The 16,901-nt window shown below is 37.8% G+C and overlaps 1 protein-coding gene across 2 annotated transcripts in view; it reads left to right on the top strand.

The window, feature by feature from the left end:
• The window catches only part of EPB41L4A (erythrocyte membrane protein band 4.1 like 4A), a 349,321-nt gene that overhangs the window by 193,337 nt on the left and 139,083 nt on the right, over nucleotides 1-16,901 (top strand). For both annotated transcript variants that reach the window (XM_060201270.1, XM_060201269.1), the window contains exons 6-7: nucleotides 7,458-7,555; nucleotides 8,971-9,091. In XM_060201270.1, coding sequence (XP_060057253.1) covers nucleotides 7,458-7,555; nucleotides 8,971-9,091 — 219 coding nt within the window. The remainder of the gene's footprint in view (nucleotides 1-7,457; nucleotides 7,556-8,970; nucleotides 9,092-16,901) is intronic.

Raw genomic sequence — 16,901 nt, 5'->3', positions numbered from 1 at the left:
GGCTTATTTCTATTCCATTGTTTCATATTTCCCCTTAAACTTTGCATTGTCTCAATTCTAGACTACATATAGAAAAAGGTAGGTTAATTGGAACATTCTTTCCCTCCTAAGATTTGATTATGCCCCATTTTTTTCTTTTTAAGATCGGTGCTAACGTCTGCATTTATGGTTTCTATCACCACTGTGTGAGCACTTTCAGAAGCAGGACTGCCTGGTCAGGCTGTCCATAAGCATACCCCTGTATTTGGTATTGGGGAAAGGGTCATATTTATAATAGAATATCATATATAGTCTTTGCTTTCAAGAGTAATTCCTGAAAGATTGAGTACAAATGCTATAAAATATAATACTATCTGTAACTCACTGGGAAATTGCAAAAAAAAAATTATCATTTTATTAAAATACAATGAGAGTTGTTCATCTTGAGGTTGTCAGTAATTTGTGCCTTAGTTTTCTTTACTATGAAGTTGGATATATATATATAGAGAGAGAGAGCTGCAGATGTCTCTCTGTCTCTGTCTCCCCTACCCCTTGATTTCTTTCTGTTTCTATTCAATAATAAATAATTTTTTAAAAAGAAAACATTTTACATATTATTCAATATGTATAATGTTTTGAAAACTGTATTTCATATATAGTGTACAGAACTCTTTTATTGTCCAGCTCATTTATTTTATTCCATATATATATTTCAATCATTTTATTGGGCATACTTAATGGTTTACAGTACAGTTGTTAACACTTGGGAACAATTTCTCATCTCCTTATGATAGGTGTCTGCAGAACTCTCACACCTGACTGCTGTCCCCCTCCACCATCATGCCATCATGTACTAGGCCCCAAATCCCTCCATGCTCTCCCTTCAGAGGCCTTTGCTTTGGTACAATACCAAACCCAGTTCAAGCTTTACTTTGTGTTTTCCCTTTCTGTCCTTTTTTTTCTTCCATTTTGCCTGTGAGTGAGATGATCCAGTTGGCTGCAACATTGTCACACCATTGATCACTAGGGTTGATTTGACTGATCTGGATACCTTTTCTCTGTGTCTTTCAATTTTGTCACCAGGGTACCTTCCAGTCACAAGGTGTCCTTCAAGATTTTCTAGTTTCCATGCAGTACCATGGAACCCTTCTATTTGGGTTTCTGCAGAACACTGTCTTGCTTCTCCTTCTTGAAGCAAACCTCCTTTTTCTTTTCTTTCTTTCTTTCTTTTTTTTTTTTTTGTTGCTTATTCTTTTTATTGAAAACATGAATTTACAACATATGGGCTTCAAGTGTACAGACTAAGAATCCATAACTATTTACATTATTTTTTATCATTTCATTGGAGGTGAATGGTTTACAGTACAATTCTTTTTTTTTTTTTTACATTTTTTTCTTTATTGGGGGATTAACATTTTACAATGGCCAGTAAATATAGTAGTTTTTACATGCATAAGATTTCTCAGTTTTACCCATAACAGGACAACCCCTCCTAGGTCCTCTGTTATCCTTTTCTAGGACCTGAGTTTACAGTCCAATTCTTGGCACATGGGCACAAGTTCTCATCTCCTGGTGATAATGTCTACAAAACATTCTCACCCCCACCTTGGGTCCTTTTCTATCATCATGCATCAGGATCCCCATGACCTCTCCCCTACCTCCCTTCCTCTTCTTCCCCAGAGTCATCTGCTTTGATGCAATAGGTCACAACCAGCCCAAGTTTCACTTTGTTTTCCCTTTCTTCCTTGTTTCTTAAGTTTTACTTGTAAGTGAGGTCACCTGGTATTTGTCCTTCTCTTTTTGTGTTATCTCACTTAACATGGATAGTCTTCTTCCATCTGATAATTGTGAAATTGCTAATGGTTCTCAAGAGCTGTACATTTCTGGCATCTATACAGCTCTTTTCAGGGAACATCAAGTAAACAAAATTGCAAGACAGGTATTTCAAGCCCCTCATTTGTGTTTTTACTGTTTGTAGTGTGTGATAAGTGTGGATAGCATGGGCACATCTTTCAGGGCTCACAATCTAGCTTGGGAAATAGTGTGTGCGTAGTAGCATAGTGATTTAAAGAAAAAATAACTGGTAGTACCTTTATGAAGCCTCTGCTTCGCACCAGAATGTTTTCTGGGCAACTTCCTAAGTAGATTTTTATGTTTTTATTATTTAAAAATTTTTACATATTATGTACTCTTTATTGATTGTATAGTGGTTTAAAATACTATAAGTTTCTAGGGTTACAGTTTCACACATAAACACATATGTGTGTACAGCTCACTGCACATAAAGCAGAGTTCCTGTGTTGACACACCAAATGGAACCTTCCATCAATCCTGTTTCCTGCCCACAACCACCATAGCTTTCACAGAGCCGAAGAATCAGGTTGGCTATTATTATTTTCTGCTAATTCATTTTTTTCAGTTACATATATTTCATTTCATTTCATTTCACTTAGCATAATCACTTCTGGTGACTTGGTTTCTATTTGGTCCGAAAAGGCATGATGTCTTCTTTTATAATGGCTAAGTAGTTTTCCATTGAGTTACCTTAGTTTCTTTATCCAGGTGTCTGTTGATGGGCTTTTAGGCTGATCCTATGTTTTGGCTATTGTTAATAGTGATGATATGAACATAGACATGCATACATTCTTTTTTTTTTAAGATAGGGAAGATCTTTTTTATTATTATTATTTTTTTAAATTTATTCCCTTTTGTTGCCCTTGTTGTTTTACTGTTGTAGTTATCATTGCTGTCATTGTTGTTGGATAGAACAGAGAGAAATGGAGAGAGGAGGGGAAGACAGAGAGGGGGAGAGAAAGATAGACACCTGCAGACCTGCTTCACCGCTTGTGAAGCGACTCCCCTGCAGGTGGGGAGTCGGGGCTCGAACCGGGATCCTTATGCTGGTGCTTGTGCTTTGCGCCACCTGCGCTTAACCCGCTGCGCTACAGCCTGACTCCCACATTCTTTTGAATTAATGTTTTAATGCCATTTTGGTATATAGTATTAGATAAATGGCGTAGAAATGGTATTGCATGAGTATATTTCCTTTTTTTTTTTTTTCCTCAAGGGTTATTGCTGGGGCTTGGTGCCTGCACCGCAAATCCACTATTCCTGGAGGCTGCTTTTTCCCCTTTTGTTGCCCTTGTTGCTGTGGTTATTATTATTGTTGTTATTGATGTCATTGTTGTTGGATAGTACAGAGAGAAATGGAGAAAGGAGGGGAAGAGAGAGAGACACCTGCAGACCTGCTTCACCTCTTGTGAAGCAACCCCCCTGTAGGGGTGGGGAGGAGCTTGAACCAGGATCCTTATGCCAGTCTTTGTGCTTCTGGCTATGTGTGCTTAACCTGCTGTGCTACCATCCAACCCCCCACTTTTTTTTATTTTTTAAGGGATCTCTGTACCATTTTCCATAGTGGCTACAGCAGTTTGTATTCCCACTGAGAGTGTACTAGAGTTATTGTTTTTTTCTTTACATCCTGACCAATATTAAAGTGAACCTCTTTGCAAAGGACCTAGTGGGGGTTGTATTGTTATGTGGAAAACTGGGGAATTTTATGCATGTACAAACTGCTGTATTTACTGTCAACTGTAAAACGTCAATCCCCCATTAGAGAACTTTTTTTAAAAAGTGAATCTCTTTAATCAGCATTTTTTTCTCCAATTGAGCTACAGTATAACTAGGGCCCAGTATAATTTATAGTCTAAACCATGACACTTTGGAGAATGACCAGGAGAGTTATTAATAAATATGCCTATGTAATAGGCTTAAGCTACAACTGTCCTATGTAAACTGGAATGTAGGTTCATCTTAATTAAAACTAAAGATAAACAAGGACTCAGGTATCCAGTCAAACCTTAATTAGAATAACATAGAAGGGAAAATCAAATTAAGTAAATCTTTTAAGTTGGGCAAATTAATTTTATGCAATTAAAAATAATTCCTGAGATATAACAAAGGATATGTTCAACACATAAAAATATGATTTTATTGCAACATAAATTTATCTTACTGAGTTATTGTAAAAGACATGACAACATTTTTCCATAGGAAAATAGAAAAAAAAATACGTCATGATTAAACCAAAAACCCAATACCTAAAACTAATAAAATGCTTACTGTAGTAAGGATTAATTAGATTCTTAATTTAGAGGGTTACAGTAGGGGCTGAGTGGTGGTGCACCTGGTTGAGCACATATGTTAAAATGCTCAAGGACCTGGGTTCGAGCCCCTAGTCCCCACCTGCAGGGGGATAGCTTTGCGAGTGGTGAAACAGGGCTGCAGGTGTCTCTCTGTCTCTCTCCCTCTCTATCTCCCACTACCCTCTAGATTTCTGACTGTCTCTAGCCAATAAATAAATAAAGATAATTAAAAAATAAAAAAGAAAAGGTTACAGTAAGTCTTCAGTTAACATTCATAGGTTCTTGTAAACTGGCTTTATGCAGTATGTCCTTATATAATGTCAGTTAGAATTTTTTTTCTCATTAATGTTAAAGTGAAATAATGCTGAAAATGATCATTATTTGAGCATTTGCTGCACTTGTCTTGATTTTAGTTTCTTGATACAGTGTTTTAAAGCTCTCTGGTATTTTTAAAAGATAGATTGGGGGACCAGGTAGTGGTGCACTTAGTTGAGCACATTCATTACAGTGCACAAGGACCCAGATTCAAGCCTCTAGTCCCCTGGAGGGAAAATCTTCACAAGTGGTGAAGCAGTGCTGTAAGTGTCTATCTCCCACTCTATTTCTCACTTTCCTTTCAATATCTTTATCTCTGTCCAAATTAAATGAATTAAAAAGGGGGGGCAGGCTGGGTGGTGGTGCACTTGATTAAGTGCATGTATTACTATGCACAAGAACCTACTTTAAACCAGGGGGAAAGCTTCACATGTGGTGAAGCAGTGCTACAAATGTCTCTCTCTCCCCCTGTCTCTCCTCCCCATTTTCTTTATCAAATAAAATAAAGCTTACTAAAAACAATAAATAAATAAATGAATAAATGTATTTTAAAAGGTAGACTGTTCAGAGAAATTTGAACAGATCTCCTTTTTTTTGTTTCTCACTGAGTTTCTCAAACAACAAAGTGTCTTCAGTTACCCACTTTCATCCTTCTGTCTTCTTGTCTATACACCCATCTATCAAACCAACAACTATCTATTGAACATCTGCTTTGTACCACCCCCTTTAGAGTGGGAATACAATCACCAATGAGTCATAGTTCCTATTTCTCTTTATCGATTGTGCTTTTTTAGCTCTATTTTTTTTTTACCACCTCTTTTCTTCCCTTCCCTCTTTGAAGCAGATTCTTAGGGAAATAGGTTCACTAGTATCTGTATTTGGCAAGAAATGTCACTGTCAGTCAAATGACTTTTAAAAAATCTTACAAAAGACAGTCATCTGTGTCATGTTTCCTAAAAAAAAAAAAAAAATACAGGTCGGGCGGTAACACAGCAGGTTAAGCGCACATGGTGCAAAGTGCAAGGACTAATATAAGGATCCCCGTTCAAGCCCCTGGCTCCTCATCTACAGGGGGAGTCACTTCACAGGCGGTGAAACAGGTCTACAGGTGTCTTTCTCTTTCCCTCTTTGTCTTCTCCTCCTCTCTCCATTTCTCTCTGTCCGATACAACAATAATGGCATCAACAATAACAGTAATAACCACAGCAATGATAAAACAACAAGGGCAACAAAAAGGGGAGAAAAAAAGTCTCCAGGAGCAGTGTATTCAAAGAGCAGACACCGAGCCCCTACAATAACCTTGGAGGCAAAAACAAACAAACAAACAAAAAGGACAACTCAAGAAAATAAATTACAGGTTGACCATAGAGAAAGAAAAAGTATAGCTTTTTTAAAAGTTTTTTTATTTACTTATTTATTTATTTATTCCCTTTTGTTGTCCTTGTTCTTTTTATTGTTGTAGTTACTATTGTTGTCATCATTGTTGGATAGGACAGAGAGAAATGGAGAGAGGAGGGGAAGACTGAGAGGGGGAGAGAAAGATAGACAGACACCTGCAGATCTGCTTCACCACCTGTGAAGCGACTCCCCTGCAGGTGGGAAGGCAGGGGCTCAAACCAGGATCCTTACGCCGGTCTTTGCGCTTTGCACCACCTGTGCTTAACCCACTGTACTACTGCCTGACTCCCAAAAGTATAGCTTAAGGTATATTTCCAACAAGCAGTTAATAGCAATTGTGGTAAAATCTCTTTGTTGATAAGCAGCATGCATTAATGTTCTGCTGATACCATTTTACTCTGATTTTATGCTCTCCAAGAGGAGCACAGATAATTATTTAAAAAATGACAAAATAAGCATTTGGAGAATAGGAAATAGTTCTCAGACTGGAAAAATGAATGCAAGGTAAGGAGTGAAGGTGGTCATGTTTTATATTTATTTTATTTTTTATCATTTTATTGGGAATATTAATGATTTACTGTACAGTTGTTGACATGTGGGTACAATTTATTATCTTCCATGATTGTTTTTTGCAAAGCACTTATCCCCCAAGCCATATCCTTCTCCATCATCGTGGACCAACACTCCGGTCATACATAAGTGATAGTATGCAAAATACTTGGAGCAAGTTACATTTACAATGTTTAGAACAGTGTGTGGCTCTGTTATAACAGGCAACATGGGATGAGAAAAACCACAGATAATGGGCAGGAAGGTAAATGGAACCTTCTTTTGCTGTAATATCCATGATTCTAGACCCTGTACATAATACATGTAATAAAGGTTGAAACTGATTTGTTCTTCTGAGGAAGAGTATGTCTCATTAGCAGTGGCAGTGACACATTACCAGTGGTAGTGGTAATAACTTATATATAACCTTCACATCAACCTTATATGTGTAGCTTCTGTTACTGTGCTAATTTTTCAGATGAAGAGACTGGCTGTTAGAAAAATTAAACAGTAGTTCAAAGCCACAAAGCTAGTGAGTACTAAGACTAGAATGCTGGACAGACAGTTTGAATTGCATGTTATAGGCACTACCCTATATCATCTTTATAATGTATGTCTATTAATTTTCTATTCAATGCTGGGGAATGAGTTCAGGGTTTCAGGAATGAGGGATACTGTTGAGAGGACTCATCATTGCCTTTCCTCAATTTCTGTTCTATATTTATTGAGAGAAAGAGAAAAGGTGGAAGAGAAATACCACAGTACCACCTCAGTCCTCACAGAGCTATGCCTGATACTGTTCATAGTATTCCTACATGGTGCGGGAATAGAATCCAGGTCCCTGTGCATGGTAAAGTTTGCACCTAACCTGCCAAGCCATCTCCCAACCCCAGTAATAAAATGTGTTTAAGTAGTTCCTGTTCATATTATAGCATTCTTGCAATAGTGTAGAAAATGGCTTCATTGTCATTACCTGTGATGTGCGATTAGTGATCCTTCGATTACTAGGATCGAAAATTTTGGGTCTGGGTAGTATAAGATATCATTAATTTTTCCCCCCATTTCTCTTTTTAGATATCAGTTCTTCTTGCAGGTGAAGCAGGATGTCCTTCAGGGCCGGCTGCCCTGCCCGGTCAACATTGCGGGTCAGTTGGGAGCATATGCCATTCAGTGTAGGTTCATTTAAACATGCTTCAAATATATTTGGAGGGATAATATGTGAACCTTTTTATTTAAATAAGCTTATATTCTGAAATTTTTACTAAATGACTTCTTTTTTTAAAAAAATCACATTTAGTCAGAATTGTTTTTAATCAGTGACCCTCCAGGAGGTAAAAATGAAACCAGTTACTTATCCCTTGATATCATGGGGGGTTTTAAGCTGCAGGAGTAGCACCGATTCTTTGATTAAGTAGAGAGCCTGAAAACCTCTTTTTTGCATCTCATTCATCCCAATGCTGTCATATCTCAGAGATCTTTCTGAAAAGCTGATATAAAAACTCTATGTGATCAGTACTATATGGTTTATAGTCAGCACTCAGCGCCCCTCAGCATTTAGCATTAATATGGCACCCATATATGAGTGATAGCTCAGGGCCACATTGCCGTTTTGGAGACTGTGGCTAATGCAATAACCACTTACTTACTAAGCCCTTTCTTAAAGTTAAACTAGGTGTGATTGAAATGAGACTGCATGGGCTTTGCCTTTGTGACACTTGAGATTAGAAATTATTTAGGAAAAATACCACATAGATGAACTGTATTGGGCTTGGAAAGTGAATTACATAATTAGGAGAAATTTTTCCTAACAGTAATCTATTGAGCTTTAGGGAGAATATTTTGCTTCTTTGTATCAACTTTTAATGGAATTATATATTACATTATATTTTTGATGTGATGTATTTTATTTAAAATTTGTAGTATATTTGTATGATTATTATATAGGGCAAATAGATTTTGAATCATGGCATAATATGTATGTGTCTGTCTGTCTCTCTCTCTCTCTCCTCCTCTCTCCCTCTCCCTCTTCCTCTCCCTCTCTCTCTTCCTCTCTCTCTCCCCTCTCCCCCCCAGCTCTGGCTTATGGTGTTGCTGGGTATTGAACCTGGGACTTTTGGTGCCTCAGACAAGAAAGTCTTTTTGCATAAACATTATGTTATCTCCCTAGCCTCAATTTCTATCTTGGTTCTATTGTGTGAGAGGATATGAGGGTCATATTTGCATTTTACCCCTCATGTTTATACAGTATGTATTCTAAATTGTTTTATATCAACTGATTTTTAAATTTTATATTATTTTATTTTATATCAACTGATAAAATAGTTAAAATGAAGGTTATGATAATGATAGACTTTAAGAAAGCAGAAATATGAAACTTACATTTTAAGACAAGATTTTGCTTATACTGTCTATGCTCATAGGATTTCTTTTGCTAGAATTATTTCTTACCTTACATATGAATTTATTAATAAGGTATATGAAGAAAATATTTAATATGGTAGGAATATTTTAGTCCCATATTTTAGGAATACTGACTTAATATGAAAAAAATTGCCATTTCTTTCTTTCTTTTTTTTTTTTTTTTTAGCTGAACTTGGAGATTATGACCCATTTAAGCACACTGCAGGATATGTGTCTGAGTACCGGTTTGTTCCTGACCAGAAGGAAGAACTTGAAGAGGCCATAGAAAGGATCCATAAAACTCTGATGTAAGAATCACATATTTCGAACTGGAAAAACAGCTCATTTGGATAATGTGCTACTTTGCCCTGTGTGTAACCCAGGTTTAAACCTGGCCCCTACTGCACTAAAGTAAGCGTTGGTGCTGTGGTTTCTTTCTACCTACCTACCCCTTATCTCTCTTTAAAAAAAAAAAAAAAATCAGGATTTTTTTTTTTTTTTTTTTTTTTTTGCTTCCAGGGTTGTTGCTGGGACTCGGTGCCAGTACTGCGAATCCACTGCTTCAGGAGGCCTTTTTTTTTTTTTTTTCCATTTTTGTTGCTCTTGTTGTTATTATTGTTATTGTTGTTGCTGTTGTTGTTGGATAGGACAGAGAGAAATGGAGACAGGCGGGGAAGACAGAGAGGGGGAGAGAAAGATAGACATCTGCAGACCTGCTTCACCACTTGTGAAGCGACTTCCCCCTTTGCAGGTGGGGGCCTCGAACCGGGATCCTTATGCTGGTCTCTGTGCTTTGTGCCACGTGCGCTTAACCCACCGCACTACCGCCCGACCCCCAAAAATCACAGTTTTTTTGTTACTAGACTTACAAAATAAAAAGCTACGACAAAGTAATCATGGCTTGATAGACCATGAAAGCTTAAACATGACTTTTTTCCACAAGCTTTTTTTTTTTTCTTTTCCAACAGAAGTAGTATCAGTTTGTAGTATATCTGGCAGGGCATGGCATATAGGTGTAGAGGCAATGCAGACAGGAATTACACTGACCAAGACTCTACTCTTTACCCAAGTCCAGATATCAAGATTTGTCCTGCTGATATAGTGCCCCAAAGAGAAAACAGAATGAGACCTGGTTGTAGCATTTGGGGTTTTGTTAAAATTTCTGACTCAGACTATGCTTCTTTCACAGACCTGCTTTCACCTCCATGGGCACGAGAAACACCTTTTTAAATGTGATGAAATGTTGAAAGATTTACAGACCCAGTAACTACATCCATACAACTTAAATTCTACCATTAACATTTGGCTGTATGTGCTACACCTTTCATTCAACCCCTTCTAGTCATCTATGAAGCTATTTTCTTATTATATGATGCCTTTAAAATAAAATGACAAGATCAAAAAGATAACTTCCTGGGTAAGGTGTGGCCCTTGCCAAAGATGCAGCCCAGGTTCAAATGCAGGCAGCACATGGGAAGTACCATGGCTCTTGGGGAAGCTCTGATGCTGTGGTGTCTTTTTCTCTCTATTTGTCTTCCTGAATGAGAAAGCAAGTCCAGTGGAGTTCACTCATGCATTCACAAGCCCTCCTCCTCTTCAGAAACAAGTGAATAAATAAGTAAAATGACAGATGTAGGAACTTCGAAAGCACCCATAAATAATTGCCCCACATGTACACATGTACACTGAAATTCAGTATATTTGTTTGGATCGTTAAGATCTTTACCAACCCTTCATGATGAAGTTTTCATACTAAACAAAATGATGTCTAATTTCAATTACATTTGTGACCCTAGTCAAGTAAAGCAAGTAACGTGAAAATTACTGTGGCAGTTACTTGTGGTTAGATTTTTAATAAAAATGAGAGGCACCAGTGTATTTTTTTCCTTGAGCTCTAGTAGCATAATTATAATAACTAATTAATTATAGTTATAATTAACTTTGAGTGATAACTTACATTTGATGCAATCAAGTCAAATTCTGAAGGTGTAGAATATTTTCACCTCAAAAAGTTTAAGAATTACATATTATTTATTTTTATCATTACTATTTTAATTATTCTTTTTTAACTTTTTCATTTTTTTATTTGATAGAACAGAGAGAAATTGATAGGGCAGAGATAGAATTACATCTTATATAATCAGCATGCTATACATTAGATTCACAGAATTTACTCATAGCATTAACTGTAAATTTGTATTTTTTGACCATTATCTCCCTTTTGCTCTAAGCCACTTATCTGTATCTTCTAGTTTCTGTTTCTGTGAGTCTGACTTTCTTCTTTTTGTTTGTTTTGTTACTAGAGCACAGCTCAGCTAGCTCTGGTTTATGGTGGTTCAGGGGACAGAGGCTGGGATTTTAGAGCCTCAGGCACAGAAGTTTTTTTTTTTTTTTTTGCGTAACTATTATGCTATCCCTTACTCTATGAGTGTGACTTTTTAAAGATTCCACATAGTGGTCATATCACATAGTTTTTGCATCTCTGTGTCTGACTTATTTCACCTAACATACTGTCTTCAAGATCCATTCATATTTGTAAATTACCAAGAGAATAGATCTTAAATGTTTTTACCATAAGAAACGGTAGTTGTGGGACAAAAAGGAGATGTTAGCTAACTCTGTAATGATAATCTTTTTGCAATGTGTACAGGTATGCCAAATCAACTCACTATGAACCGTAAACATACAAAGTGTTATATGTTAATTATTTCTTAAAACTGTGGTGAAAGGGAGAAGATTCATGTATTATATTACTTGATCCCTATCTTAGGCTATTGGCAGATGAGAGGAAAATTACTAGAATGACAAATTCTTCACCTCTGCTTTGATCACTCTTGTGTTCATTTTTTTTTCTGCTTATAATATTAAAATGCTCATAGAAAACCCAGACAATGAAAAAATATAGAGGAGATAGCAAATGTCAATACCTAGAGTCACAATACTTGTTGGTCTTTTAGATCTTTTTATGCATAAATTCCCATAAAGAAAATTAATTATGCATCATTTACATATATGCATGACTTCACACAAGTAGAATCCTCTGTAAATATATATGTATGTATGTATATATATATTATTTTACAATTTTTTTTCTTGTGAAATGTATTCTTTTAATGATAAAGGATATTTTTAACCACAGAAGCCTTAGTACAGTCTGGACTTACTCTGTCTTTATAAATTATTCATGGCTAGATGGAAAGTTATATTCAATCAATAGCAAGAAATCTAGGGCCAAGAGATAGCTCACCTGGCAAAGTACATGCGTCACAATGGTCTTCTGTTCAAACTCCAGTTTCCACATGGGAGCATCACAGGACTGGATATTCCATGGATGGTGTCTCCTCTCTGTCTCTCTTTTTCATCTGTATGTCTGTCTGTCTCTCTAACATAAAAACAATAACAAGAAAGGCAATATAATGGTTATGCAAAACAACTTTCATTCTTGAGACTCAGAGATTCAAATACCACCATAAACCAGAGCTGAGTAGTGCTATGATGGAAATGGGGGGGGGGGGAGCAGACAGAGAGAAAGGAAGGAGAGGAAAAGATGATAAACAGAAAAAGCTAGTGGTCTGGGAGGTGGTGCAGTGGATAAAGCATTGGATTCTAAACAATGAGGTCGTGAGTTCAACCCCCGGCAGCACATGTACCAGAATGATAGCTGGTTCTTTCTCTCCTCCTTTCTCGTGAATAAATAAATAAATTCTAGAAAAAAAAAAAAGCTAGCAGGGAGTGGTGGTGGTGTCCATACACAAGGCTCTGATGTGGCATTTTTAAAAGTAGCAACAAATTTGAAAATCATGGTGACACCACTTTGAGCCTCAGAGGGTATTATGTTCACACCATATGCACTTGTGAGAACATACAGACTACTAGGATTTTCAACTGATAGCCTGCAGCATTGAAGTTATAATTTAATTATAGTTATTTTGGTTAAATCCTCCATACTGATTAACTTTGCTTTATTGCTTCTTATGTATCATTCCCTTTTGAATTTGATGGGCTTCAGATTTGTTATAGTTAAGAAAAAAAAACTGTGAAATTAATCTGGTCAACAAAAATGTTTGCCTCTAAAGGATCTGTTTCAGTAAGTAGCAGCAGAAGTCAGTTGCTGAATTGCAATAAAAGAGAACAGACCTCGTCTCTCAATTTTGCATGCACCGGAATGCTCTCTGGTCTGATTGTAGTCCTTCATTTTGAAGGCTTCACTGAAGTGGATGCTAAGAGAACCTCTTATAACATCACGAAGGGCAGTGCTTAAGGCACATTCTGGGAATACTAATTCTACTAGGAGTTTCAAGAAATAATTATACTTGGGAATTATCAAAAGAGCTTTGGGTAAAGGGCATTATATATATTTATGTGATAGTATTGACAGTATGACTACTATTTCTATGAGAATAGAACTTGATTAAGATTTGCCAGATTTTTATATGTGTCTAATTTATGATGAATATTACCCATAGTTTTCCCTTTTTTTCTTTTTCTTTTATTATTTTATTTTTATTATTGTTGTAGTTATTAATGTTGTCGTTGTCAGATAGGACAGAGAGGTATGGAGGGAGGAGGGGAAGACAGAGATGGGGAGAGAAAGACACCTACAGACCTACTTCACCACCTGTGAACTGACTCCACTGCAGGTGGGGAGCCGGGGGCTGGAACCAGGATCCACAACCGGTTCTTGAGCTTTGCGCCACGTGCCCTTAACCCACTGTGCTACTGCCTGACTCCCTACCCATAGTTTTCAAAAGTATAGTACAGGGTGGGGGGAGATAGCATAATGATTATGCAAACATACTCTCAGCCTACTGCTCCAGTCTTCCAGGTTCGTGCCCTGTACAACCATAAGCAAGATCTGAGCAGTGCTCTGGTAAAAAACAAACAAACTAACAAATAAAAAGAAAAAGAATTGTGATTCAAAAGTATGGTATAGTGGTCTGGGAGGTGGTGCAGTGGATAAAGCATTGGACTCTCAAGCATGAGTTCCTGAGTTCAATCCCCAGCAGCACATGTACAAGAGTGATGCCTGATTCTTTCTCTCCTCCTATCTTTCTCATTAATAAGTAAATAAAATCTTTAAAAAAAAAAAGTATGTTATAAGGGTGAGGACTTTCAGGGTATGGTGAGTGAAACAGTAATGCAGCAAAGCAGGATTTTTTTCTTTTTGTTTTTTTTCTTTATTGGGGAACTAATGGCTATAGTTCACAGTAAAATACTATAGTTTGTACATATATAAAATTTATCAATTTTCCACATAACAGTTCAACCCACACTAGGTCCTCCTGTCATCATGTTCTAGGACCTGAACCCTCCCCCCCCAAGAGTCTTTTACTTTGGTTCAGAACACCAACTCCAATCTTAGTGCTTTCCCTTTTGTTCTTGTTTTTCAACTTCTGTGAGTGTGATCATCCATCCTATATTCTTTCATTTCTGTCTTATCTCATTTAACATGATTTCTTCAAGCTCATCCAAGATGGGGTAAAGAAGGTTATTCACCATTTTTAATAGCTGAGTACTATTCCACTGTGTATATATACCACAACTTACTCCTCCAGTCATCTGTTGTTGGACACTTGGGTTGCTTCCAGGTTTTGGCTATTACAAATTGTGCTGCTATGAACATACACAATTTTTTTGTATGAGTATGTTTGGTTCCTTAGGATATATCCCCAGGAAAGGAATTGCAGGGTCAAAGGGAGATCCACTTCTAGCCTTCTGAGAGTTCTCTAGATTGCTCTCCACAGGGTAGGACCAATTAACATTCCCACCAGTAGTGCAAGAGGGTTCCTTTGTCCCCACAACCTCTCCAGCATTTGTTGCTGCTATCTTTTCTTTTTTTTTTTTTTATTTAAGAAAGGATTAATTAACAAAACCATAGGGTAGGAGGGGTACGACTCCACACAATTCCCACCACCCAATCTCCATATCCCACCCCCTCCCCTGATAGCTTTCCCATTCTCCATCCCTATGGGAGCATGGACCCAGGGTCATTGTGGGTTGCAGAAGGTAGAAGGTCTGGCTTCTGTAATTGCTTCCCCGCAGAACATGGGCGTTGACTGATCGGTCCATACTCCCAGTCTGCCTCTCTCTTACCCTAGTAAGGTGTGTCTCTGGGGAAGCTGAACTCCAGGACATATTGGTGGGGTCTTCAATCCAGGGAAGCCTGGCCAGCATCCTGATGGTATCTGGAACCTGGTGACTGAAAAGAGAGTTAACATACGAAGCCAAACAAATTGTTGAGCAATCATGGACCCAAAGCTTGGAATAGTGGAGAGGAAGTGTTAGGGAGGTACTCACTGCAAACTCTAGTGTACTTCTGCTTTCAGGTACATATTTTGCAGTAGTTTATAGATACGTGTGAAGATATGCTCTCTCTCACAGAAACTGGTGTATATCTAGGTTTTGGGACTTTGTTAGAAAGTGAACCACCTGAGGTGAAATTAGAGTATACTATGAAAGGAAAGGTCTCACCCGAGTAATGAAGCTGAAGGGTTGTCATTCCACACGTAAAGTCTCTGAACACAGTCTGAAGTGAAGCATGTTGAGGGTGGTAATCGTTGCGTTGGTTAGGTTGTGATCGGCGGATGCAATGTTATTTGTTATGGATTGGGAGAGGCATACGGGAAAGTGGGCCCTATCCAAGGGTTCCAGGACTGGGGGAAGTAGGGGCTCTATAGTGGAGATGTGAGGTTCCTGCTGTCTTAGGGTTCAAAAAGACAATCGATAGTTAATGTTATCATCACATTATTTGGTAATTGGGTTAACTTTGAAAAGTCCTTTTGTTATGGTTTGCTGTACAGTACCCAGTATCTTGTATATAGTTGTGCTATTGGATGCTTCTGATCTACTTGGTCTAGGCTTTTGAGAGAGTCCGCATATCAAATACACAGCCTATATATTAAAAAGATTCAGTTTGTGTTTTGAAAAACTTTGAGATATACAATTGATTTTCCCTCTCATATTAATTAACTAGAGATTTATATGTCTACATTTTGCTAGGAGTGTACATAAACACCATTCCCACCACCAAAAGACTGTAACCCATCCCTCCCACCCACTCCCACCCCCCACTGGCCCAGGAAGCTGCATGTCTACCCCTCACCACAGAGTTTTTACTTTGGTGCCCTACTTACAATTTGGTCAGGTCCTGCTTTTAGTTTCCCTTTCAGATCTTCTTAGTCAACTTCTGTTGATGAGTGGGATCATCCCATACTCATCTTTATCTTTCTGACTTAGCTCACTTAACAGAATTCCTTCTAGCTCTGTCCAAGATGGGTCAGAGAAGGTGGGTTCATTGTTCTTGATAGCTCCATAGTATTCCATTGTGTATATATACCACAGCTTTCTCAGCCACTCATCTGTTGTTGGGCACCTGGGTTGCTTCCAGGTTTTAGCTATTATGAATTGTGCTGCTATGAACATAGGAGTACACACCTCTTTTTGGTTGGGTGTTATGGAGTCCTTGGGGTATAACCCCAGGAGAGGAATTACTGGATCATATGGAAGGTCCATGTCTAGCCTTCTGAGAGTTTTCCAGACTGCTCTCCACAGAGGCTGTACCAATTCACATTCCCACCAGCAATGTAAAAGGGTTCCTCTGTCCCCACAAGCTCTCCAGCATTTGTTGCTGCTGTCCTTTTTGATGTATGCCATTCTTACAGGAGTGAGGTGGTATCTTAGTGTTGTCTTAATTTGCATTTCTCTGACAATCAGTGACCTAGAGCAGTTTTTCATATGTTTGTTAGCCTTTTGAATCTCCTCTGGAGTGAATGTCTTGTTCATATCCTCTGCCCATTTTTGGATGGGGTCATTTGTTTTTTTGGTACTAAGTTTGCTGAGCTCTTTATATATTTTGGTGATTAGTTTCTTGTCTGATGGATGGCATGTGAAGATCTTCTCCCATTGTGTGAGGGGTCTCTTTGTTTGTTTAATAGTTTCTTTGGCTGTGCAGAAGCTTTTCAATTAGATGTAGTCCCATTGGTCTGTTTCTGCTTTAGTCTTCCTTGCAATTGGGTTTGATTCATCAAAGATGTCCTTGAGGTGTAGGTGGGAAAGTGTTTTCCCAATGTTTTCCTCTAAGTATTTGATTGTTTCTGGTCTGACATCTAGGTCTTTGAT

Source organism: Erinaceus europaeus, chromosome 11 (assembly GCF_950295315.1).
Source record: "Erinaceus europaeus chromosome 11, mEriEur2.1, whole genome shotgun sequence".
NCBI classification, from domain to species: domain Eukaryota; kingdom Metazoa; phylum Chordata; class Mammalia; order Eulipotyphla; family Erinaceidae; genus Erinaceus; species Erinaceus europaeus.
Note: the sequence above shows the minus strand (reverse complement) of the source record. Positions and strands in the feature narration are given on the sequence as shown.